The following is a 27,881-nucleotide window of genomic DNA, read 5'->3' on the forward strand; positions in this document are numbered from 1 at the left end:
TCCTCCTCCTCGTCCTCCTCCTCCTCCTCTTCTTCTTCTTCAAAAAAAAGTCTTCCTTATAGGTTAACTATGACTGTAATGACTGCAGACATTGGGGACGTTTTAGTAAGTTTACCCTAGCCATTCTCTAATTCTCAGTGCAGCAGTTTCCATCATCCCCTTCCCTATAAATAACCTTCAGAGAAAGAAAGGTCCTTGGTCTTAGAAATTACTATATATAAACAAACCATGGATAATGTGTAACGTGATATAATTACCTGGCTTGTGGCAAACCATAGCTGGTCCCCACTCCAACCCGAGGCAAGCTGTAGACAACTTTTTTAACTGTTGCTTGGTCAGGAAAATTAAACATCACAGAGGCTGCGGTAGAAGAAAAGAAGGTGCTTTAACAAACCACAAGAGAGCTGCCCACTGAGGACACAGTACTGAACCAATAGTGTGGCTTATCTGAAATGGCAAAGTGTTTTCACAGAAGAGGAGTCTTCTCTACAGCTTTGTCCACATGACACCAAAATGAACATCTTCAGACATACTTTGCTTTGGTGGTAGCACACAAGAGGAAATGCAGACAACAATTAAACACTACTTTACATGCAAATGGGCAATATCAAGTGAGCACATTGTTCAGGCTCCTTCAGAGACTTACTTCTGTTTGCCATGAACACTTCCAAGGCTGTGTTCTGCAGAAGGTAGCGTCTTGAAAACACGGCTCGGATCTCACTGAACATCCATTTTCCATGAAGTCCCTCAGTGTATGCAAGAACCTAAGAGAAATGGGTTAAAAGGACAGTAACCAATAAAGAACTTAAAACTTGGAGAACAATTTATATAGAGCGCCATATAAAATCCTAAAATCTTCTGTTTTCATGATATATCATGGTATTGTCAATCATCACAATTTCCACCTTTCAAAACTCTCCTGACTCAAGAGGAAACAAAAGAGTAAGAATAATTATATACTGAAAATGACCCTGTGGCTTAAACAGAAATCATCCTGTCTGTGACACACACTGTTGCTACTACCAAATATTCCTTTCTTTCACTTTCTCTTTTACTTCATGGAAGCCAGTTACCACTGCATTTACTTTTTCCTGACTGGTCTGAGCAAGACTTTTCCAGTAATAGGTGAGATAGCAGATGTTCTTAAGTCTGTATGCTACATGCTATATGCTGTAACTGTTCAATTTCTCCCTAGTAACCTGTCAGCAGTAGCAGACTGAAGGTCTATAACTGAGGGTAAAGACTGTGTATCAATACAACTTTATTTACAGTTAAGTGACTGAATTTGGAATAAGAATGGAATTTGGCTTGAGCTATGTCAAGGGTAACTATAACATTATTCCGTTTTCCCAAATTGCCTTGAAACTCTGGTAGGACATGTGACCTAGTGCTGGCTAATGAGAGCAGAGCTAATGGCACCTGAGGATGCTTTAGAAATGCTGATGAGTCACAGGACCTTCTCCTGCCCTTCTTAGATGAACGGAGATGTAACAGCTGACATCATAGCGGCTTGGGAGAACCATGAGGAACGCCAAGGAGGTACACAGGTTGGCCCCACATTGGGCTGTTGGAACATGCAGAACATCCCACAGAAACCCAGTATCTAGACTGCCAACTCCACAGCACAAATCAGTTCACAGCTGATGGCGCTACATTTGCGGCGTATACAAAGCACAGTCTGTTTGAAGCACTAGTGCTGCTAACATCTGAACTTTTCCCTTGCATCTGTACCGGCACTTACATTGCTGAAAGTAGAGAGTAGTTCTTAAGTTTCATATACATTAGGCTTCTGTTGCTCTGAAAGTAAGCTATGAAATTTTTTCACAGATCTTTTAAAAAACTAAGGCTGTTTTACAGAGAAACACTGTCTTAAAAAACAAACAAAAACAACAAAACAAAACCAAAAACAGACACACAGAAAAACCCAAAACCAACCAACCAAACAAACAAACAAAAAACCCAAATGCAAAATAAGTGTTTCTAATTCTGGTGAGTTTGTGTGTGTGTGTGTGTGTGTGTGTGTGTGTGTGTGTGTACACACATGTTCCCTTGAGTATATATAGGTATACACATATGTGTAAAGGTCATAGAGATCAATGTTATCCTCAACTGCTCTTCACCTTACTCTTCTTTCTCTCTCTCTTTCTTTTCAAAAGTATTTTGTGTGTATGAAGATTTGCTTGCATATAAGTTTGTGTACCACCATAGCATGCCTGGTGCCTGTCAGTGTCAGAAGAAGCAGTCAAATCACTTGAAGCTGGAGTTATAGACTGTTGTGAGCCACCATGTGGGTGCTGCGAATTGAACCCAAGTCCTCTGTAAGAGAGGTCAGTGTTCTTAACTGCTGAGCCATCTCTTAGTCTCTCCACCTTACATTTTGAGGCAGGGTTTCTCACTGAATCTGGAGCTTATCAATTCAGCTAATCTGATTGACCAGCAAGGTGATCCTCCTGTCTCCTACTGATTTAGCATTATGACTGTGGCAACATACCACCATGACCAGTTGTTTTTTTTTCTTCCTCATGCGGTTGCTATGAGGAGCCAAAGTCAGGACCTTGGGCTTGTGTGACAGTACTTTACGATTGAGAGCTCTCCAGGCCCTCGTTTCCAGTTCTTAACTCAGTTTGAGTCTTCCTAAGGCCAGAAGGTCTTCAGAGGTTATTACATGTATTTAAGTCCTGAGGCGTTCAGAATCAGACAGACTCTTGCTAAATCTTAGTTCTGCCATTTGCTAGCTTTCGGTCTTAGAAAAATTACCTGACTGCATCTGCCTTTTGTCTTCTGAAAAGTGGTGACAATAATACCCATTGCTGGTTAGTTTAAGGACCAGCAAATATAGAATAGAGGGACAGCTCTATGAAGTTGTTCTTACCACGTGACAACTCCTCTCCGCTTCTTTTTTTTTTTTAAATATTTATTTATTTATTATGTATACAATATTCTGTCTGTGTGTATGTCTGCAGGCCAGAAGAGGGCACCAGACCTCATTACAGATGGTTGTGAGCCACCATGTGGTTGCTGGGAATTGAACTCAGGACCTTTGGAAGAGCAGGCAATGCTCTTAACCACTGAGCCATCTCTCCAGCCCCCTCCTCTCCGCTTCTAAATGCAAAACTTTCCATGCATTTTACAAAACGGTTACTATGGTAACTCACTGCACTTCATATTTACACATTCTCAGGTAACTATAATCAGTTGCTGTTCTGAATTTCATGCACTAGTATGTTTTTTTTCAGAATAAAGTAATTGAAAGAATACAAGATTACCAACATCTTCTGCATTTGTGAAGTGACAAATATCTTAAGACAAATAGTTGAAAAATATCTGCATATAGTTATTTCACCAAGAAAAATAATTAAGACCATTGAAATTCAGTCAAATGAGTAAAGCATGGTAATTTCTTGTGAACCTGTGCTGGGCGCTCATGTTAAAATCAGTATGCTATATTGTGTGTGTGAGTGTACATTGTGTACATGCAGACACAGGTATGTTTACACGCATGTCTGTCTGCAGAAACTGCTGTGTCAAGTAGGTAACTGGGAAAACAAGGTGGCCTGATTCTGTGGGTATCCAATGTGAACTTACAAGTTCTGTCAGTAGGAATTTACAAGTCTCTTGAGTCTACCTTAATCCTTCACTACTTGCTCTATTAAAATAAATCTGTGCCTTTAAATCTGTTCCCTCTGCTGGCTTGCATGATGACAAAGCCTATCAGAGGCACCAGAAGCCACAGAAGGGCTTGCTTCCTGTGCTGCACTCCTTCAGTAGTACCTGCTCTCAGTGCCAGACACAGTCAACTGCCCCCACTGCACAGGAGTCCCTAGGGACTTCTGACCCCAGCAGTTCTAGAGCAGCGTCTCTGGTGAGGACACACCAAGGACAGCTTTACCAACTCCTTGGAAAGAAATTTTAAAAAAAATGCTAGAGGACAGTGGTCCAGCAGAACTGTTGTGTGGTTGGCATTCAGGAAGCTACACCATGGCAGAAGGGCCTTATCCTAGGCTTCTAAGGCAGCCCAAGATACTCCTTCTGCTTATATACAAAATTCCTATAGTTCTTAGAGTTTCTTTAGTTCTTCTTAGCCATTCCCTTGCTGCTCTTCTTGTTTTATTTATAATTATTTATACTGCACTTCAGCCATGTAAACTGCTGTGTGGTTTCTCTCCCCTGCATGAATTCAAAAGATTCCTCAAAGGCAGTGGGAAGGTCATAGTGTAAGACACTAGACAACACTGGGGAATTGTGTGGGGAAATAGAAGGCTGTGCACGCCGTGGTGGAGTGGTCAGATGGGATATTACTGGGGCATGTGATGAGGAGTTTAATCTATCGGTGTGCATTTCAGAAATGTAAAGGAAGATCAATTGATTTTAAATGATTTCTATAATGTTTCTATAAAAGTCTGGGCGCCAAGCCCAGGTCTGAAATATGAACTGATACAATAAAGCTGTCTGTGTTTTATTTGTACCTTTACTAGTTACATAATGTTATCTAACTTTTAGGATCTTCGATAGCAGTGCTTTAACTTGCTTTTCTTGTAGTTCAAGATATTCTTTGACAACATTCAAGTATTTTTATCAAAAGTTGAGGTTTGTGGTTTTGTTTTTTTAACTCAGCTTTTCCGTATCCTCTGGCTATGTTTCCCTGCTTCTGCAAACTAGTTAGTTCTGCAAACATTACAGAATCTAATCAAGAACTACTAACTACCTCATTTGGTTTCATTTTCTGAAAGCTGAATAAACATGTATTTTATTACATTCCATAGGTCATAAACATGAACAGTGAAGGATCTTGATCCCAAATCTTTTTTTTTTTTTTTAAATTTCATCAGAGATACTGTATTTGTAGGCAGATACTGATTTTGGGAACCACCACCACCACCACCACCACCACCACCAACAACAACAACAACAACAACAACAACATCTCCTAATTACTGACTGTTGGAACCAAAAATAACATGTCTTTTTCTTTTTTAAAATTGTTTTTTATTGAGCTATATATTTTTCTCTGCTCCCCTTCCTTACTCTCCCCTCCTCTCCTACCTTCTCCCATGGTCCCCATGCTCCCAATTTACTCAGTAGTTGATCCCAAATCTTATGGAATCTTGTCATCTTTAAAAATGGCCACTAACTATTTTTAGTCAATTGCCTGGTATACAAAAATAAAGACTATGCTAGCGTTCCCTAAGGTCATCCTCATTCACCTGTGAGTTGAAGCACACAGGAAGCAGGATGAAACTCCAGCTTGTAAACCACCTTCCCAAAATGTATGCTTAACACACATTATCAGGTGATCATGTTGAAGAAAAATAGGGCTGATGTGCATTCATCTGTATCAGGCATGGGCAGCACTGTCAGAAGCATGAATGGAGCTGTCAAATCAGTTTTGTCTTGTATTTTCCTTCAGAGACAGCTAATACTGTGCAAACTAAAAGTTCTTGTTTAGTGATAGCCTTGACGATCTCAGGTCACCTAACACATACATTAGGATGAGCAGCACATATACTTTCTCTCGGGATATGGAAAACGCAAGTTATATGTCAAGCAGTAGCTGCTGTTTAGAACAACTAAATGCCACAGAGGTTGGATGTATCCTTGTCAGTGCTTATGAGGTAGTCATGTTTTATAGACATTTCCAGTTCCAACAGCTTAATTAAAGAGTTTATAATTCAATATTAAGTTACAGGTCCCAATTACTTTTATAATTCCATGTAAATTACGAATGGCTCAGAATTGTAGCAAATATATTCAAGACAGAATAGGTCTAAAGAAATCTCAGGTTTCTGTTCACACATGAATATACACACTTTTTTCTTTTCTTATTGCTTTATAAATAATACCATTCAAAATTTCCACTTCCTCCCCTCCTCCCACTTCCCCACTCAATATACACACTTTTTTCACATCTGCCTGCTGACCTGGAAAGACTCCCCACCTGGAAGAAAAGCAGAAATGGAGAAGGAAGGAGCTACCTATCCAATCACTGCTGGTATGACACACTTTCCAACTTCTCATGCCTGCTCCTGGTGATGCTATTTCCTCACCAAAATCAAGAAGAAATAAGAGATTGGGGTTCTTTCTATTTTATTTTTACATAACCAGTCTCTTGCTAAAAATACAAAGAGGTAACTTTCCTGATATAAGATCTGTTGAGGGTGAAGGACTTTGAAACACAGGACATGGAAGACAGTGATGGAGAGATGAGGAGTGGGCACTGATGGTGAATTTGAAAATCCTTTTATAAGTCAAATGTTTTCCCAATTGTTTATTTTCTTTTTAAAAAATATTTATTTATTTATTATGTATACAATATTCTGTCTGTGTGTATGTCTGCAGGCCAGAAGAGGGCACCAGACCCCATTACAGATGGTTGTGAGCCACCATGTGGTTGCTGGGAATTGAACTCAGAACCTTTGGGAGAGCAGGCAATGCTCTTAACCGCTGAGCCACCTCTCCAGCCCCCAATTGTTTATTTTCAAAACAAATTGGATCTATTTGGATTGTCAACTTAAAGACACTTACAAGTTAATTTTGATGATAGATCACTAGGTGCTTTTTAGCATACATGAGAACATGATTTTCAACACATCTTTTTGTTTTGTTTTGTTTTTATTCAATGTTATTTTAATGGTTGCCTAAATACCTTAGTCAAATTTTGTGTTACTGATATATAATGAAATTCAACTGGGAATATAAATTATTAAAGCATATTTTCTACCAAGAATCCAACAAAAATTATATATATGCCAGTATATGTGGTGATATTTTGTTTGTGTTATAACAAATAAAGCTTGCCTGAGGATCAGAGTGTGGAGTTAGCCACTAGTTTGCCATAGAGGTCAGGCAATAATGGCACACACCTTTAATCCCAGCACTCTGGAGGCAGAGGCAGTCAGATCTCTGTGAGTTCAAGGCCATGCTGGGCTATGGAAGATTGATCCAGTCTAAAAGAGAAACAGAGCCAGGTGGTGATGGCTCACACTTTTAATCCCAGTACTAGGGAGGTAGAGACAGGAAGGGATATGGTTGGGTGGAGAAAGGAATATAAGGCTGGAGGATGCAGGAGCTCAAGGCATTCAGTCTGAGGACAGGATACACCTTTTTCAGTCTGAGGATTTCGTAGAGGTAAGAACGGTTCCTTTACTTCTCTGATCTTTCAGCATTTACCCCAATATCTGATTCTGAGTTTTTATTATTAAGACCAAATAGAATTTGTGCTACAAGTATATATCTTTTTTTCCTTTTTAAAAATTGAAAATAGATTCTTCTTTCACACAAAGCATCCCGATTAGTTTTCCCTCCCTGCACTCCTCCCAGGAGTGTCCTGGCACATATTGTGAGAAGGAGAGGTAAAGATTAGAATAGTAAAGGGTGGGTGGGGGCAAGATCACAAGGTCAGATCTTGTGGAATTTGGAGGAATCCTGTGGAGTTTGGGCACTGTTCTGAGAACACTGACATGCCACTTGAGGATTTTATACAAGGGTCCCAGATGTTTAAATCAGCACTTTACAAATCATTTCTGTGGCTACAGTGAAGAAGAGATTTTAACAGGAAAACAGGGAGGCTGCTCCAATAATATACACAAACTTTAAGTCATAATTAATTTAAAAAATTATGAACTCATTCAAAAGAGTGTCATTAGAGTTCTTTGCAGTATCATACATTGTGGCAAGTATTTTTAAACTGATCTATTTATTACCTGCATCCTTACAAAGCCTCCAGACAGGGCACCTTGATCACTTCGTTGAGTAAAACATTTAGCAGTTTAATTTACAAATGAACAGAGCTGTAACTGGAGTCCTCCAAGTCTACTTCACACTCTCTAAAGTGTGGCCTGAGAGGGATGTTGATGAAGCTGATATGTTTTTGTCGTAATCGTGAATGTCCCCATATATAAAGACTGTGCCTTTTGACTGTGTTTCCTAATTTCCTCAAAGTTGACACACTCTAAAATCTTACATTTTTCTCTTTGCTGTTAATTTTGAAAGGATCAGGGACTGGAGAGAAAAGAACTCAACATTACTGTAAAGATAGTAGTTTGTCCGAGCCGGGTGTGGTGGCACGTGCCTTTGATTGCAGCATTGGGAAGGCAGAAGCAGGAAAACCTCTGAGTTCAAGGCCAGCCTGGTCTATGATGCAAGTTCTAGGACAGCCAGGGATATACAGTGAAACCCTGTCTTCAAAACAAAACAAAACAACAACAACAACAAAAGATAATAGTCTGTAGAAACTGTAATGTTAACTTCCCTTGCAATGTTCTATGCTGTGACAACATTTCAATGGTTACATTTATAAGTCCTTTACTTTTAGACACATTTTCTTCAAATTTCAGTTCTGAGATAGCATGCTTTCTTTGAAACAGTGTGGTCAAACTGCTATTTGTATACTATAAATTGTCAGTGAAGATATTTAGCCTTTTGAAAATGTACCAGATGAGATGTTAGTATAATTATTGTTAAAGGTAAATTGGTCAATGCTTACCAAGCTGACAGAAAAGAGAACTGCTTTTGCTGGGGATCTAATTATGCTATGAGAGAACTCTTCCACATATGAAAATGTCTTGCTATGACGTATTTAAATACACAATGTCTAATGGAGTAGGAAATATTAACATTTTTAAAATTAAAGACTCAAGCATCTACTTCCTGGTTAGCATATGCTTATATGAACTTGCAGGAAACTTGCACAAAATAGAAGCTCAATGTCTTTACAACTCTGATCCACAGAACTTTAAACATCAAAAACACTGTACCAAACACTTCATCAATACCCAGCAGTGCTGCTGTGATGCACACAGTACACACAACGTGGCAGTTACAGTTACTAACAGTGCTGTGAATTCCCACATTTATCCACCCTGTGCCTTCTGCCCAGCTTCTAAGTCAACCATTCTGAATACTTTTCAGGTCCCCATGTGCCATGTTCTGTCACACTCCAGTGCCTCTGCACATAATATTTCTTCTGCCTGCCAATCCCTCACTGTTGTGTTCTGCTCATCAACTGCCATTAATGATGAAGCTCAGAGACCCTACTACTTCTTCAGAACCCTGCACCCACCCCTTCATAACAAAGCAAACCACTATGACTGTTGGCTACTTGGTATGTCTTGCACACCTGTGACTCTGGCTGGCCAAAGACAGGAATTTTCAGTGTATCTCATTATTTACTGGTCATACTGAGAACAGGAGCCACCCTGTTCTCACACAACACACACACACACACACACACACACACACACACACACACACACACACACTATTTAACATCATGGATGATCTGTATTTAATAGTACAAATTCAGAAAAGTAACTTTCAGCAATTTTTATCAGATTTATTTATTTTATTTTACGTATGGGTGTTTTGTTTACAAACATTTTGGGGCATCATGTGTGCTGGGTATCTGTGGAAGTCAAAAGAGTGCACTGGATACCCTGGAACGGAGTTATGGATGTTTGTAAACCACTATTTAAATACTGGAAATTAAACCTGGATCATCTGAAAGATGATCATCTTAACTGCTACGACATTTCTCCAGCCCCCCCCAAAGGTTCTTCATAAATATGGCCTTTTTCATTTTAAACCAGTCATTAATGGTTTGAGCTAGGTATGGTGGTTATAATTTCAGTGCTTGAGAGACAAGAGTAGGAACTCACAGGATGACTGTAACTCCTAAGCTAGCCTGAGCTGCATAGGGAGATTCTTAAATAAACAAAGAACTGGGTTGGGGATTTAGGGCAGTGATAGAGGACTTGACTAATACCCTCAGGGCCTGAGTATGATGCCTTGCAATGGTGAAAACAAACAAATACACAAGCGAGAATCCAAAGGCCCTAGACTGATTCCAAGTTTATTAGGACTGCATTGGGCAGGACTCCTTTTTAAGAAGTTGTGATGGCTATTCTTGGTTGACACCTTGACTACATCTGGAAGTAAATAAGGCCCAAGTGGCTGGGTACACCTGTGAGGGATTTTTCTTAATTAGATCATTTGAAGTGGTAAGACGCACTTTTAATCTGGCTCTTTTGAAATGGGAAGATCACCTTTAGTCTGGGTCACACCTTCTAATGGTAGCCTATATAAAGGATACAGAAAAAGAAAGCATTTGCTCTCTGCCTACTTGCTCTCACTGGAAAATCCATTTGTTCACTGGTATTACGGCCTACTTCTTCAGGATTCTAATGTATACTGAAGACCAGTTGAGACATCCAGCCTCATGGACTGAACAACTACTGAACCTTCTATTGTTAGACAGCTATTGTTGGACTAGCTGGATCACAGCCTGTAATCCATTCTAAGTTTCAGAAGTTCCTTTTTACTCGGTTTACACAGCAGCAAACCCATGATTCTAGCCACAGTAGAATGAACTGGAATGGACAGTTTATATAAAGGCAGTTATCTCAACAGGAAACTTTGGACTGATGGCTGTGAAAACCCTGCCCACCAGAGTCACAATATCATGAGTGTTGGCTGTCTGACCCAATCAGATAATCTCTCTTGACAATCTGAATGTGAGATATTCAAACACCCACACAGGAGAAGGGGAAGGAGCCAAAAGCAGCAAGAAGACAGTCAGCAGGAGCCACAGAGCAGCTGGCGTTCTGAAAAGCAGAAGCCAAGACAGATGAGATGGGTCTCAGTTCATGCATCCTGTCTCCGGCTCTGGGTGCATCTGGTGCCACTTAGCCCTCCTGGCTCTGGCCACACTGGCTTGTTTTCAGTCTTCAACATGCCAGGCTGCTTCCTATGATAGCCAGAAAACATTATCCTCCCTCCTGGAAGCATTTTCCCTCCTCTTTGCCTAGTTCACTTCTCATTTACCTGTTCTATTTTTTTAGCTGACCTCTTTGGCTACTTATAATTTCTACTGCATGATCTTAAAGCACCATACACAAGTTCTCTTCACAGCATGCACCCAAAGGTAATCTTGTGAACCAATTACACACGAATGATTGTCTTTTGAAGTAGTAATTAGCAGATGAAAGCTGCTTTAATAAACGTTGAGTTCAGAGTTTGTGAAATGTATTTGCTCAAGAAACCCTGACTCCTAAGCCTTGACAATACATATAAGGGGTTCCTAAGAGAATTCTGTCTCTTACCACCAGTGCTACTCTGGCTCCCCTCTCCTGGCAAGAGTAGCTGCAGTTGAGACCAACCCCTGGAGACAGGGAACATGCATCATTTACAGAGAGTTCTTTAGTTTCACTTTCTCATAATGGTTGGCTAAAATAATTCTTTTGCTGAGACAGGAGATCTCTATGGAACCCCAATGAGACTTGAACTCATGATACTTATACCCCAGGCTTCCAAGGGATGGAATTACACGCATACATTACCACAGTCGACTACTTTTTATTTTTTATTTATTTGGATGCCATGCTATAGATAAAAACTTGGGCTTTGGAGGATGACAGATCACCAACAGTTTCTCCTCATACAGCATGAGAGTGCCGTGGGTGCTAAACCAGTAACACAGGTGTCCCAGCAGGCAGGGTGGCACAGTGAGGTACTCCATGCCCTGTTGAGGAGGGAACTCAAAGGTCATCCGCATCAGAACCTCAGGGACAGTAAAGTAAACAACCTGGGAGTACATCTTGGTAAAGTCACTGAGAAACTGGAGGTGCTACAGGTACTTGTGACCCCAGAGGTGAGGTACGTGGTGTGCTCTGCCCCCGTTAGACTTAGATTATGGAATGCATAAATACTGTGAGAAAGTAGACATTAGCTGTCGCGATCACTCAGCTACTACCCTTAAAGGCAGGTTTCTCTGCAAAGGAAATGTGTCAATAACAAAAACAATGACCCTATCCACATTTAGAACCACTGCCAGTAACTAAAATAAAACAAATTAAAGTTGCATCTCCATTGATATGAACAAGCTTTGTCTATAGCATTGTTTTCCTCCCACACAGTGTTATTTCTATGTCTTACTCAGACCCCATTCTTCCGTAGACTACCTTCCTTCTGTATGGACTAGCATGCAGCACACAGCAAGGGCTCCCCATGTGCAGCTCCATGGCACACCCATCCATGTATGCTTCTCCAGAATGTCTGCCCGCTTTAGAAGATAAATCAAAATGCGTAGTAGAGACAGCCACATCATGAATTCATTTATGAAGAATGAGGCCCATCTGGCACAGAATCCTGTGTAGTAAGTACACATGTGTTAGTACATTTAACTAATGATATTTTCATTAAGGTTGTGCCAGAATTTGGGGTAAAAAAAAATCATTGACCTTTATGTCACAGCAGAATGATTCTTATTGGATAGGGGGATACATTCTAAATGAATTGAAATGATGCTACTGCAATTTAGGTGAGCGTTCCATAGAGAAATGACAAAGTTGGTATGAGAAAGGAAGATACAGGTATATGTCTACAAGTATTATACATTACAATATAGTGACCTCTACAGCACTGAACTATGTATGTGGGTGATCACTACACTGTTTATAAATTACCTATGGACACTCGGCCAGTAAAGGGTGGCCTGAACTAACAACCCACAGAAACTACAGGACACACTACTCTTGGCCGATAAAACACACTCCACCTCGAATTAACAGGAAGACCCCCACAGATATACAACTCCTTCACAAACACCACAGGCTTGCTAACACTGAGCTTGCTGTGCAGAAAACCAGTGTGGCTCGCCTTCCTGGGGAGGGCGAATGGTACTACACACATGAAACCCTGGGGGGATCTACCAAAATCTAAAATACACGGACAAGTGCTGTGACCCAGAAGTTTCCAATCTTGCCCTAAGAGTAAGTTAGCTAAGTACCTAATGGAGTATATGGTGGTGTGCAGTGAAGCTGGGGCTTTTTTCTTTTTTAGAGAAAAGGAGCACAAAGTTACAAAAATTCCAAACTAGTGCATGTTTACTCATAAGGAGCAAACTCACAGAGGATGCAGAAAACAGGGTCTCTTCTTCTGGACCCACCTAGGCTAGTTTGCAAGCTCACGCCAGCCCACAGTTCTTGGCACCCCTCAGCTCTTACCAGGCCCTTGTGACTGGGGCTACCAAGCTTACCATGTGTCTACCTCTTGCACTGCAGGAGTCTGTGAGGATACACATACTCAAACTGACCCCTAGGCATCATCATAATTTTACCTAACTCCTCACTCACTGCGTTACACTGATTTCTCTTAGTAATAAAGACGACAGGTCGGGGATGTTATCACTAGATAACAATTCCTTTCTATTCTTTGCAGTGTTCTGTTTCACTCTTGTTTACTTTAATTTACAGTGTGAGCTTATGCCATTTTTAGGATTACTGAGAGTTATGTTTTAAAATATTTTAGAATTTACTGAATGTACATGAAAGGTGCCTATTTTCCTCCCTATTTAAAAAAAAAAAAGAATTACTAGTCTCTCTACTAAGGACTGATAACCCTGTGAGAATCTATAGCTGGCTCTCTCTGAGAGCCCCTTCACCTGATGAGGAAAAGATACTTTAATACACTGTGAAATAAGATCCCTTACCTCTGATAAATGCCCAAGGATCTAGGCACTGAAGGGTAGCACAACAGAAAATCGATGCTGAAGAAAAATTACACTTCCTTCAACTTTTTAGCTCCTAGATTGGCTCTCACACAGCAATATTAAAAAGGAAGTTTAATATATGATAGCTGACAATTCCACACTAATCCCTGCTGTGCTTCCCTTTTTTTTCCTGAACTGCAAAAGCAAAGGCCAGGGGATGAGTCTCAGGACTGCTACAAGCCTTCAACCCTAATCGAATGGGTGTAAAAACATATATAAAAAGATGAAAGTGCTCTGCTTTACATATGGCAAAACACATCAGGGAGACTCTGAAAAGAGGAGTGAGACGTTCCATAGGGGCAGGTTAGGTCTGATGCTAATGCCGGCTTAAGATGGTGACAGTCTGGAGCGGGAAGTCTGGCCAGGCTGCTTTAATTTCTCCCTGGAATAGCTCTGGCCCAACCTTCTGCAACACATCAAAGTCTCTGGAGCTCAATTAAAATTGGATTATATTGAAATGCTCCATCTATGGGAGCTGTGTGTTCACTAACACTTTTCTCTCAGTAATACTCCAGATGACAGTTGCCCATCCCAATTTACACAGTTGTCATAGAGACAGGGAGGAGAGCAGTGGAGAAGCAACACAAAGGAAAGGTAAAGCCTGGGGTTTCTGCAAATGAAGAGCTTCCTGTGTTTCCTGAACCCCATTTATTACACCAGTGACAGCATCCAAGACACAACATTATTACACTCTGTATCTGTGCATGACGTGGAAACAAAGACAGCTGATCCTGGCTCTGGTATTAGGAGCTATGATGGAGGTTTTCAGCTTACTAAGAATCGCCCTCAGATGTCCCTGCAGCCAAGGGAGAGAGGGGGACTGGCAAAGCTAGGAAGTGTCAATATCTACTTTTTAATTACAGGTATGACCCACACATGAAGAATAATCTTTGGAATAAGATCTCTTTCTTTTCCAAAGCTACCATTTAAAAAGGTTAAATGTCGGGTGAAGACAGTAAATTATGACTGCCATGCTCCTATGTTTTAAACACAAACTGGATTTGGTCAAATCAGTGAACAGTAATGGGGGCCATCAATGACAGAAATAGATTTCCAAATTTGGATGTGAGATTTATTTCTGATTTTAATGAGTGGGTATTCTATAATCTTTGCTAATTTCTCTTCTGGCATTAAAAACCTATCAGCCCAGGAAGGACACTGTCAGCTTCCTCAAAGCCTAGATGAAGACAGCTCAAGTGCCTGGCAGTTCGAAAAAGTGGTTACTCGGCAGTGTAGATGGCTAGTAACATTCTGTGTTCTCATTTAGGCAGAATGTTCCTGGCTCTGTGAAAACTCTAACCTTTCTTGTAATTGGCTTATTGCATTATTAGGGCTGTTCTCCTCCCACTGTGTAGGACACCACGAAAACAGACTAGCTAATTACTATTTTAAGGATTAGTACACTATTTTGGTGTGTTAGATCCTCCAAAACTATGGTTCTTTTTCTCTTGGGAAGATGTGTTAGGACTGTGTAGTAGCAACAAGGCAGAAACCACAAGTGCAGGCCAAAGGGGAAGGAAGCAAAGATGTGTCAGAAAATCTAAAAACCACACAAATCAAAATTTGTCAAAACAAGCTTTGGTTTAAACCAACAAGAAGGGCCCTACAGCTTGGGCCCTGACAAAGCACAGGGTTATTTATTTATTTATTTATTAGCCCAGCTGTAGAAAACACCATCTAATGAACCTATCTGGGGCGGCTGTCCCCATCCTGTCAGGCATGTCAGGAAATGACAAGCACAGGGGACAGGCCGCCGCCAGTCATAGACAGGCCTGCCAGCTGGAGAGTTCAGCCCCAATCTAATCACACCACCAGAAAATAACTTTCACGCTTTCAGCTTGACAGGATGGACTTGAGGAAAAAAACTAGGTTTGGAAACAATGCTTTTTGTTTCAATTACACTCAGTTTTGTACAGTAATTAAAAATGCCTAATAACAGGCCCAATGTATGTTGCTTTATAATAATGCAAAAAAAAGTTGTATCATAGAAAAAAAGAATAAAAGGGTCACTTTGAAAATATGGGCACAGAGAAAACGAAGGGCAAACCGTCTCTGTCTCTTTCAGCAACAAACCACGTCATGTTGGGAATTCAACTCTGTTTCCAATTCAGTTTATTGATACTCAAATTGTTTATCTTTAAAACCAAGCCTGCAAGGATGACCAGCAGCAGGGCTGGTTTCATTCCTGTCTGAGCATCAACACACATGACTAGAGTAAGGAGGTAAAACTAGTATTTACATGCAACTATGATAAATGCTCTGCCTTTGGAGCTGTTGGGAAAGTGTCATTATGAACAAATGCATCCACAGAGGGCACAACAAGCTGGACTGTGCTTACAAGGGCTTGGAGAGAACTCATTTGCACTAGACAACATGCCATTTCAGTGTCCTGTAGACATAGTATGGATCTATTACATTCACGTGCAAGTGTTCAAAGCTGTCCATAACTTTGTGTGTGCTCACATATACGCAAATGTAATAAAGCGTGTCCCAGAAAATTTAGTGTTTTCATTGACAAAACCATTTCCACAAGGTAACTACTGGCATTATTATTAAAGACTTAAGAGCCAAATACAATGTTCCATGTATGTCTGTGCTGTGTTATAAGACATTATTAACACTCGGGAATGAAACACATTTTATTCTGGTTATGAAAAATAGATTCCCATTCACAACTTCAATGCATCTCAAAAGCAAACACTAAATCAAACATTATTATTTGCTTTACAGTCGTGAAATGTCACCAGTGCAAACATGGAGTTGTCATGCATTAACTTACTCACAAACTCTATCACCTCAGTCTAGTGTTTAATCACTTTCGATCTATAGAATGGTGGGAACCGAGTCAGCCTCAAAGGGCTGCTGTGGTTTAGGCGGTGGGTCTGGAGGTGAATCAACAATTCAAAATCAGGTTTACCAAGCAACACTTACCCCAGATGGTAAGTAGGGTGATAAGTGCTTTTAACTGAACCAATAACAATTGTTACCACATGCCAATCAATATGTAGAGAGGAGGTAACTAAGACTGAAAAAGTCCCAAAGATCAAGCTGAGCTTCCTGAACATGAACACAGGAGGGCTGGGACTCAGGACTGCTGTACTGAGGTGATGAAGGTGAACATTTCATATTTCCTTATACCAATGTTTCCAATATATGATGATTTTATTCAAGCGTCAGTGTATAATTTTGTCATTAGCTTGCTCAGTGTGGCTTTTCTGCGGCATTATTTAATTCATTTCAGTCATGTTGGAGCATGGAGAGCTCTGACCTACTGACCCCAATTTTCACTTAAAGAAACAAATATCCTTTTTGCAAACTAAGACAATTTTTCTCTTGTCAACCTTGTTTTAAAGTATTAACCTTATTCCCGATATGGTAAATATCCATGTTTGTCATTGAAATCTGCTAGGCACAGCAGCTTTAATCAAGTTATGAAATTGCTTCTGGTCTTACTTTATCCATTTGGAGAAATGATTAAAATAAACATGCTGAGTGAATGAGCTCACGCTGAGGACACATGATGTGTTTGGGTTTTGTTTGCCATCCACTAACTCTTAGAAAGAAACAAAAGGCAAACAGGCTGTTTACATCTTCTCTTGGCGACAAGACTCCAGATTTCTGGAAGACCATATAACTGTCCGGCCCTAGGGTTATCACAGGCTGAGCAGATGGCTCAGTGGGTAGTGTGTTTGCTGCACAAGCATACAGACCTGAGTTTGGATTCCCAGTACCCACACAAAGCCAAGCACAGTAGCACATGTCTGAATGAGGGGATATAGATAGGTAGATTGCTGAGGCTTACTGGGTAGCCAGTTTAGCCAACCAAGGAGCTTCAGGTCATCTCAAAACATAAGGTGAAGAAGCAGGGCACTGTTAGCACACACCTTTAATTTCAACACAGGGAGACAGAGGCAGGTGGGTCTCTGTGAGCTTGAGGCCAGCCTAATCTACAAAGTGAATTCCAGGACAGCCAGGGCTACACAGATAAACCCTGTCTCGAAAAACCAAACAACTAACAAACAGAAACATAAGGTGGAGAGCAATAGAGGAAGACAGAAGAATTGACTCCAGCCTCCACACAGCTGCATGTGCACACAGGGCATGAACTATAAAGCACAGGTATATGCTCACAAATAGACAAAGTCATTGTAATGGATTATTCCTGAATTCAAGAGAAATGGAAAGTTGGATATCAATATTAAATTGAGCATGACCATACTGAATAATGCACCCTTAAAATAATGTGGACTTTTAAGAAAAATACAGAGCAGAACCATGGTTAGACACCATTTGTAGCCATAATATTTTATTCTTCAAAAACAGCCAAAAGCAGCCGGCCGATGGTGGCGCACGCCTTTAATCCCAGCACTCGGGAGGCAGAGGCAGGCAGATCTCTGTGAGTTCGAGACCAGCCTGGTCTACAGAGCTAGTTCCAGGACAGGCTCCAAAGCCACAGAGAAACCCTGTCTCGAAAAACCGAAAAAAACAAAAACAAACAAACAAACAAAAAAAAAACAGCCAAAAGCAAATGTGGAAAACTTTTGTGTTATGCTCAAGTTGAATAGTTGATGATATAACATTGCTTATTTTATCCCAGCTTTTTTCCAATCCATATTCAGTCACTATATGGCAAATGAGGTGGTGATTTTTATTCCTATTTTACAGGAAGGAAGAAAAGCTAGGTGATGTTCATTTGCCTCATCAAGGTTACAGAAACTCTAAAGGCTAAGAAAACTGAGACTGAACGATAAGAGGCCTAGTCTAAACGCCCTTGTTTTTCCAAAGTATACACATTGAAACCCACCTCCCATGAGGACAGTGTTAAGAGATGGAGCCTTTAGGTGGTGACTGAGCAAGTCAGAGAAGCCCATGTTCGAGAAGAAAATTCTACTCCATAGAAAAGAGGTTTGAGGATCTTACTTACCCTCCCTCCAAATATGGTGACCACAGCAGGAGGCATGGTGTAGACAGTAGAGAGCAGCCTTCACCAGGCACTTTGACTTTGGCTCTCTACACTGGACAACTAAGCAATGAATTCTGCTCGCAAGCTTGTTAGACATTTCCAAACAAATGTGACAACTCTCCTACCTTAGGCTTCATACAGAGAACATCTGCCCATAAACGTGGGCAAACTTTCTGTTAGTTATTTATTCTTCAAAAATTCCATGCAATTTACTAACTTTTCCAAGTTTCATTAAGTTCTTAGAACCAGTTACAATGAAATTTTCATTAAAGAGCTTATGAAAAATCTCCCCAACATTTCAACATCGCAGCATTTTTCCGGGACGTTAACAACTTTAGAGGTCCTTGCCATGGCATCACTACTGCCAGCTTTTCAGAGAGTTTTACAGGAATACATTCAGATAAGCAGATGAATTGGTTGGCCTTCAAATTCATTTCACAATATAGTGTTTGCTCCTGATCTCTGCAGTCGTTTAATAGACATCTCAATAAACAGTCAGCTTGCTGATATACAAGGCACTATAGCAAATTACATATTTTAAGCAACTGTATTTAATAGGCTTAGGTGCTAGGTAAAAACACAGGTAATTATGGGAGCAGAGGCAGATGAACAAGAAGGAGGAGTGCTGAGGACTCTCCTTAATTTTCTTTCCTTGATCAGACCACACTGTTTAGAAATGAGCTGACCCAATGAACCCATACAAAGGATTTTCTCTCTTCTGAGTATACAGCACAGCTCTTCCTTGTGAGGTCCCTGTTGGATGGGCAATGAGATGCAGAGTCAGGCTTCCTAGGGTCCCAAAGAAAGATGATGGCACCAAAGACACATTAGCTATTGGATTCATCTAGAGTCATGGCACTCTCTGAGGCATGAAAATAGCAAGACAGTTTAAAGAGATAGTTGCCATGTCTACGTAAAGAGTGATGAAAGTAGGATGCTATCACAAACTCTTAGTTTCAAATATTCAAACCATAATAAAAATGTATCACAGACCAAATAATAAAATCAAAAGGAGCATATTAAAGAACAGAATAAAGAAAAAAATGTAGCTAAACAAAGGCATTATAAAATTAACGTAAATATTAGTTCTGTGCAAAGACAGACAATGCTAAAAGTAGAGCCAGAGCAAAAGATGGAGATGGAAAAGACAATGCTAAAAGTAAAGCCAGAGATGGAAAAGAACTCAGGTTCCCAGGTCAGTGTGCTACCTAATGACGTAACGAGGCTCTTTGAAATGTAAAACTAGAATCAAATTCCCTGAGAAACTTACAATACAGTATTATTTCTGCCCAAAGGAAAGCACCTGTTCTACACAGCAATTCTCTGTGAATTCTCTTGTCCCTGATGGCTTCTCTCCTAAGTGCATGCCAGCCCATGGTATCTCAATCCAGCAAGGTCTAGCCATACAGCTTTTGAGTTGGACACCCACAGTGCCGTGCCCAATTCAGGTAAACTTCTAATGAAGCAAGCCCAAAACTTAGCCTTATTATTATTTAGAAAAGTCAACCCAAGTACAGGGTGGGTCTGGCAGAAATGGTTACAAATTCTGTACTCAGAGGGATCTAAAATGCTGAAGGCTTGTTCTAGAAGAATGAGAGTAGCAATACCTTCCCACAAGGAGAACCCTGAAAGCTTGTGCAGTCATTTTTCTGTAGGAAGAAAGCAGACATGGTGAGAAGTGAATGAAAGGCATTTCCCTCAACAGAACTTTCCCTGCCAGAAAAGTCGGTTTCACAAATGAACTATGAGTTTCATGGACAAGGTCTCTAACTGGAGCAACGCAAGTACTTTGAAACTTCCTATGGAGTTACTAGAGAGATGAGCTGGGAGGTACTAGAAGGTTGTGGTCTTTCCCTCTACGAGGTCAAGAAAGAAAGTTGAGGCAATAGTAATATATAATGTCATTAGAAAAGAGAGATGAAGAATTGACTAATAGAGCTGCTGAGAAAGAGAGAGAGTGACAGGGAGAAGGGGATGGACAGAGTGGGAGACATTCCTGGTAATTTCTACAGCAAGTGTCTCGGGTCTCATAACCCTGGGTAATTTAACCTCCCCCTAACGAGGCACCATCACTGGGTGCATCTTCCATTCTCAGTCTCCACAGTCAGTTACTGTGTAAGGATGCTTATTCCCAGTGCTCAGGCAAGCAGTATCTCAACCTTATTAGCAGGGGCACAAACATGGTCACCTCACCTATAATCCAGCCTGATGCACCTTCCTTACTGAGCTAAGTAGTATGCCTGTTGACAGTACTGATGGAATAGTTGGCACCGTAGGCACAACTGCCACCTAAACAGTTTCAGGCTGATTACTCCTACCAGTTTGTTTTTCTTATTGTAGTGCACACCTACTGGGTGTGCTGTGACCTGGATGCTGAATGCAGCAAAGCTCATACTGTGGCTTAGTGTCCACTTATAGGGTGGTGGGGCTTTTAAGAAGTGAGGTCTAATGAAAGGTGATGGGGTGACTGGGTCATGAACAGTATCCTGAAGGGGCTGGCAGTGGTCTCTGTCAGTGTTGTTTCATGGGAATAGGGAGTGTATCAATTCACAGACAGCATGTGGTCATGAGGAGCAAGCCTGGCCCTTCCCTACTGTCTTGCTTCCTTGCTGCTAGCACTCACTTCCAATTCCACCTTTCTGTCTAAATAAGTAAGTGTAAAAAATTAAAAATAAAGGTGTCCTCTCAACAAGATGTCTTACAGTGCCCCTTCTCATGCTCCTGCTTGATATGGACGACTGGGATCACGGGCTGGTGCTCAGGGAAGAGCAACAGCTTGCACTCACCCTGCTGGTCATTTGCATATGAAAGCTGCTTCATTCCTTTCTTGGCCAGCAGGGTAAGCCTTCTACCTGCTCATTCCTGACCAGTAATACTTCCTCCATCTCTAACCTTTGGCAAAGGGGTCAAAAAGGAGTCACAGTCAAGACTGACTGCAGGGGAGTCTCTCTTTTGCTAGGAAAAAGATGAGTGGAGCTGCATAGTGCCGCACAAGGGCAGGGACTCCAGTGCCCAGAGCTTCTGGTCCACCTCTGCTCCTCTCATTTTACTGCATCTGTGATCTGGAGAAAATTCCTTTGCCTCTGTTTCTACATTTTTGAAACGGAGAGTTTTTTCTTTTCTTTTTTCTTTTTTGGTTTCTCAAGACAGAATTTCTCTGTGTAGCTCTGTCTTGGAACTCACTTTGTACACCAGGCTGGTCTTGAACTCAGAGATTCACTTGCTTCTGCCTCCTGAGTGCTGGGATTAAAGGTGGGCGCTACATCCCTGACCCTCCTGAAATGGAGATTTTAAAATGCATATATTTTATGGTTGCTATAATGATATGTATATCATTACACACACACACACACACACACACACACACACACACACACACACACACGATATGGCTTGGAGGGTAAAGGTACTTATGACCAAGCTTGTCAATCTAAATTTGATTCTGTGAACCCACAAGGAAGAGGAGAGAACTAAGTCCAATAAGTTATTTTCTGACCTCCATATAAACAAAGGCAAAAAACCCAATAAATTTTAAGATAATTGATACCTCTAAGTATATAGTAACATATCCTATATTCTTATCCTTTATCCCCATATCTCATAAACACGAAAGAATTGTTGGTATGTTTAATAAATGTGACACAAAAAGACAGGTCTTTCTAATGAAGCAGCAGACTTCACTGAGTCATAGGACAGGCAGACAGAAATAGGACAGATGTAAAAAGACACTATGTGTTGATTGCATATGTAAGATAGAATCTAGACACAAGTGCAGGGCTAGCCAGTGTGACAGCATGAAGTGGCCAAGCGGATAGTGTCTACTGGCAATAATAAAATTTAGGCATGGAGACAGAAAGAAGGAGAGTGAAAGGTCCAAACAAATAACAACATTAGGAAAAAAAAACACAAAATAAAACAACCAAACCAAAAAAACTCAAAGCTACAAAAATATCCTATGAACTTTGGGGACAAGAAAACTTAGGTTTAAATTAACTACACTTCCTGTTGTGAGCTCAGACAAATGAGACCTGTCTCTGAATTTTAGATTCCTCCTTTATGAATTCGTGATGCTGCTATTCCAAGGGCTGAGTGCAGAGTGTTAACCACCTACAAAAGCTAGTAGTCTCTTTCCCCTCACACCACATCAAACCCCAGGGTGCTTCTTTAGTGAAGAGAGTTCCCAGATAATTAAAAACACATATGCAAACAATCACGACATAAAACATAAAATCATGGCATGAATGTAAATTAAAAGTATGTTGGATGACGTGTCTGGCTATGGTTTTAGTCTTAGAAGCATCACTCAGTGAAATTTCTTAGAAAAGCCATTTTATCTTTGATTCCATAGTTTATTATTTCTACAACTTAAATAGGAATCCTCTCTTCTCTAAAGCTGACTGCTAAGGATTAAGTATGGTAAATTATATAGGAAGATAATATGCACATTAGTCCATAAAAAGGCGGTCTAGGGCTGTTATGTTGCTCAGTGGTAGACAGAGTGCTTGGCATGCACTAGGGTCCTAGGGTCAATCCACAGCACCAAAACCAAAACACAACTACAACAAAACAAAAACCTAAACATAAGACTACTGCTGGCCTATTTGCCATTACTTAAAAGCCACATAAATTATAAATGGTACACATACTAAGAACATAATCTAAAAACTGATGACCAATTTTGCTTTATCTTTTATGATCTTAGGAGTCAAATATTGTTACAGATTTTGAAATACTTTATAAACTAAATTGAATTTCCAAATTTAAAACAGCATTTCTGACAAAGCACGGAAAATGCATTTTGAAACTGAGTGTAGAAGCATGACTAACAGTGAAAGGTGGCACACAGACACAGAGAAACATGCTTAGCCAGATTTTTGTGTTGCCTTCTGAACATTTAAATGTTTTTTGTTTTGTTTGCAGACAGAAAGAGAGGTGACTAAAAAGCACCTTGTCAGCCTGTGTCCCCCCCCCCCCCCTTACAGCCAGCCACATCAAGTGCAGCTCTGGGCACCTTTTCTCTGGTCTGGAATTTCAGGAGCAGGGAGCACAAAGGAGCTGATGAGCAATGAACGCTTCAGCCTTCCTCAATTAATCTTGTCTCTCTACCTTTGCTTTTGCTTTCCCACTACATGAAGGTAATAATGACACCCTCATCCATTATCCTTTTATCCCTGTTATTCTCGTGAAATTGCTTAATAATATGTTACAGATTCGTCTCCACTCACATAATTCTTCCTGTCATTTGCAGTATATCATCCTGCAAACACACAGCCCACTCTCACTGGCCGCTCTTTGAAGATTATTGTCAGTGACATCTTCAGGATGCGTTTGGAATCTGGAGCATCATTTGTGTTGCAATGGGGAATTACGCTGACTTATCTGTCATTGCCAAAAGCACAACAAGCGAGTCAGTGTTAATGCAAAGGTAACACTGGTTTTTATCATGCCTCCAGAACAAGAGCTTTTGTAAATTTATGCTAATGTGGCCCTTTTAGAGTTTAATAACCTCTCACCCTACAGGAAAATAACCCACACATGCACAAACATACACAAACACACTCCCCTACACACTGGTCAACTGGCAACAATTTATTTAAGATCTCTTTGGGCACTAATGTGAATTACTGCTGACTTACATAGCTGTGCTTCAGAAAACATGCCTGTAGAAATGACAAGCTTCCATTTCAACCACCAAAATGTAAATTATTTTGCTGAAAAAGTAATTGAACTTTAAGAATTAGGCAAGCTCCTCTCTGACCACTCTGTAGAGGCTTTGCTCTCCAGAGTTCAAGACCACTACAAATGAGCAGTTTTCCCTGATTGAGGGTGGCATTCCAGAGGGACCCAGGCAATCTAGTGTGCATGCCAAGTCTGACAACACATGACAAGCTGGTCGGCGTGCAGTAATTTGACTAATTATACCGGATTAGAGCATATTAATGCAAGCTGTTTTCTCCAGAGTTAATGACCTGCTGACTAGGTTCTGTTAGGCCCCAGTAGGTCCACAGGCAGCTAAAAAACAAAACCTTGTTTTGTAAGCCCTAGTCATTTCACATCAGCAAACAAGCATATCAAACTACTGACCAGCAAAATGCAAGCGACATTTTGTCTACTATAAAATCATGCAGCCTTCCCTCACTTTCTACCCCTAAGGGTGCTTTTATACAAAGCTCATGTCAGTTTCTTTCTCTTTTAAAGGAGAAGGATAAAGCTGAGCCTAGGGAAATATTTCCTGAGTTCTATGGTTAGGGGTGCGGACTGCTGTTTCAGGAAGAGGGTAAGGCCAAATAGTTAAAAACAAGTATCACCTTCATTATGCAAACCTTCCTCAGAACAAGAATCTGTTACAAAGTTATGCTAAAATGATTTTGATATAATAGTAAAATTAATCCAAAAGCCAAAACTTATTTGAAAGGTATTTCTAAGGTCCATAGGAATTATCTATATTTTTAAAAAGAACTGGATGACTTAAATTACATAAACACAGAACAATGGAAGGGTTGATACTTTAAACTTACTGTTCACTTTTTTTTTTTTAAAGAAAGCTCCTATTTAACTAAAAATGAACTGAAAACTTTAATGTGTCCCTGAATGTATTAGGATTTATATAGTTTATATCTACTTTTGATTATGTAGGAATATATAAAATGCAAATTAGATCACAAATACTAACAGAAAGCTTAAAAGGATCGAGGTATAAGGATGATAAAAAAAATCAAACAAAAGGATGCTGCAGAGTTACTGAAACCTCCTGGGTCTGGGGCATAAATGTGTAAAATCCCAATGGGCAGGTAGGGAAACGAACTAACAACTTCAGCACAAAGTTAAAAAGATAAAAACAAGGCAGTTCAGGAATAATTATTCCCAAGACTAAAGCTAGAAATAAACATAGGCCAGGGATTTTTGAAAGAGGGCACTGTTATAGAGTAAGGAATGATGTCTTCCACCCTGACACAAAGATTCAGGGCTTATTTTCAGAAAGCACAATTTAGAAAAATCACTCATAAAAAGACATAGAAGCAGGAAGCTATGCCTGCCTTCTCACAGACTCTACTCTTTAGAGCCTACTGCAGGCAAGGCCTGTGCAGGCCGAAGCAGTGACAGTGATCAGGAGATCTGCTCTGGCTTTACCACGTGAGCTCTGTAGGTAATTGGGAACAGAAATGCAAACTGGGAAGCTAAAATATCACCACATAAGTGAGAGCCCTGGAGAACCAAGACAGGGCCCTTCAAGCTAAAAATTTAGTGAGACCAAAGCTAGGAATAAACAAAAGGCAATTACTTCTTAAAATAGATGGAAAAGCACCCCCAAAGTAAGCAAGTGGTTTATGAACCAACTGTGGAGCAGCTGATCCCAGGTAGAGCTGTAAATCTCATAACACCCACCCACACATATATTACCCCCCCCATATAAAACCCTTTCCTCCCCTTTCCTAGACTCCTCTTTCTTCCCCTTCCCTTTCGCTTACTTCAGCAGTCCACCTGGTGGGATTATAGGGTTGTGCTACCATGTCAGTGTGGTCTACTCCATCGAACCAAAAACATGAGCCAGCTCAGAGGCCACAGTGACGACTGATCAAGAACGCAGAATAATTAGCAATAAATGTTCTCCTTAACCTTTAGGCATTCCTCTGTAAATATCATTCAACTTAGTCCAGATTTTAATTGCTATCGGGCAACTGTGTGTTCAAATTTTCACTTGTCACGATGTAGTGGAGTAAAACTAGTACGTGCTGGAAAGTAAACGCAAAATCATACGTTTTCATTGACAGCTCAAAACTAGTTTGAGGCTGCCAAGCTTTGTGCGGTAAATTGAGAAAGATTGAAAAAATATCTGCCTATATTGAGGACCATTTAATTTCTTTTTTGGATAAAAATGGGCAAGGATTTCTTTGAGAGAATAAGTCTGAGTCCTCTCTAATGCACACTTACAGAAAAGTCTAACTTCCTATTTCTGTTCTACTAATAACATTTACAAAGTTTTATACAAAGAAACAAAACAATTATCAGGTATCTACATAGTAAAAACAAAAACAAAGGAAAACTATTAGTGTTTGGGGTACAACTTCCAGGTAGAAAGTGTGGTTAGCATAGGAGAGGTCCTGAGGTTAACCTCCACCATTAAGTGCAACCACCACAACAAAACTGTGGTAAGGGTATTGATGTAGGACATATTTCAAGTTGAACTCCTCTAGTTGTTTGCAATTAGAGTTTTCAGTTAGCTAAATAGTCTGACTGTTACACTTAATAAAATGGAGTACAGGGCTGGAGAGATGGCTCAGAGATGAAGAGCACTGGCTGTTCTTCCAGAGGTCCTCAGTTCAATTCCCAGAAACCACATGGAGGCTCAACCATCTATATTGAGATCTGGTATTCTCTTCTGGCATGTATATTCATAATAAGTAAATAAATTTAAAAAAATAAAATGGAACATATAATCTTTTTCTTGGAAAAGTGAGGTGTGGGATAAAATAAAGAGGATCATTTTTCAGCAGGTATCAAATTAAAAGAATGATCTAACGTTGGGTAAGCACATGCTAAAGTGAGCAGTGTGATACCAGCCAGAATGGTTACCACTGGTAAATGCCTATAGTGATATCTAATTGTATTAGAATACTATAGAGTGGATATCTACACTGCCACCATGCCTGGTGAAGATTTAAAGTGCTAGATGTATGGGTAAACAAATCCAGTATTAGTTATATTGTTTTGTTTCCTTGCTCTACACTCAATATTTCACACTCAAGTTTTCACAATTTTTCATAGTCCTCCACTACACCATAGGTTCCAGTCAAGTGAGTATTAAATGTCAAGACACCATGAAAGAAAGATATTACATATTGTTAATACTTAATAAATACAATAAAGATGTTACATAAAAGTCTCTATGTGACCAAAATTTCTTCCAATTCCACACTTTATGTCTAGAATAACACAGCTATCCTACAGAATAAGAATGAGAGACCTGCAGTACATGGGCAGTCCTATCTCAAGTACAGAGTGATGAAGATATGTTCTAATGTGTGTGTGTGTGTGTGTGTGTGTGAGAGAGAGAGAGAGAGAGAGAGAGAGAGAGAGAGACAGAGACAGAGACAGAGACAGAGACAGAGAGAGAAAAACTGAAACTGGACTACCATAGGACAACTTTCAGGAGTTGGTTCTGGAGATCAAAACTAGAACCTCATGCTTGGAGAAGTGTCCAAAGTAAACAAGGGAAAGAAGTATTGGCAGGGATATTTAAAGATGACATGAATGTTGTGGATTATTACTTTAACTATGTAAAGATATGCTATATTTCTTTATGCAGCATTTATTTAATTCTGTAAGGAAAGTGTTGTTTCACTTTGTGTGCCTAAGCCACCTGATTGCTCTAAT

General features: G+C 40.2%; 1 protein-coding gene across 5 annotated transcripts in view; it reads right to left on the minus strand.

The window, feature by feature from the left end:
- Nbea (neurobeachin) overlaps positions 1 to 27,881 on the minus strand; it is a 494,560-nt gene that overhangs the window by 94,833 nt on the left and 371,846 nt on the right. For all 5 annotated transcript variants that reach the window (XM_005344001.2, XM_026778835.1, XM_026778862.1 and 2 more), the window contains 2 exons: positions 647 to 764; positions 258 to 360 (listed from right to left, as the gene is read on the minus strand). In XM_005344001.2, coding sequence (XP_005344058.1) covers positions 258 to 360; positions 647 to 764 — 221 coding nt within the window. The remainder of the gene's footprint in view (positions 1 to 257; positions 361 to 646; positions 765 to 27,881) is intronic.

The sequence above is a fragment of the Microtus ochrogaster genome, chromosome 1, assembly GCF_000317375.1.
Source record: "Microtus ochrogaster isolate Prairie Vole_2 chromosome 1, MicOch1.0, whole genome shotgun sequence".
Taxonomy (NCBI): Eukaryota; Metazoa; Chordata; class Mammalia; order Rodentia; family Cricetidae; genus Microtus; species Microtus ochrogaster.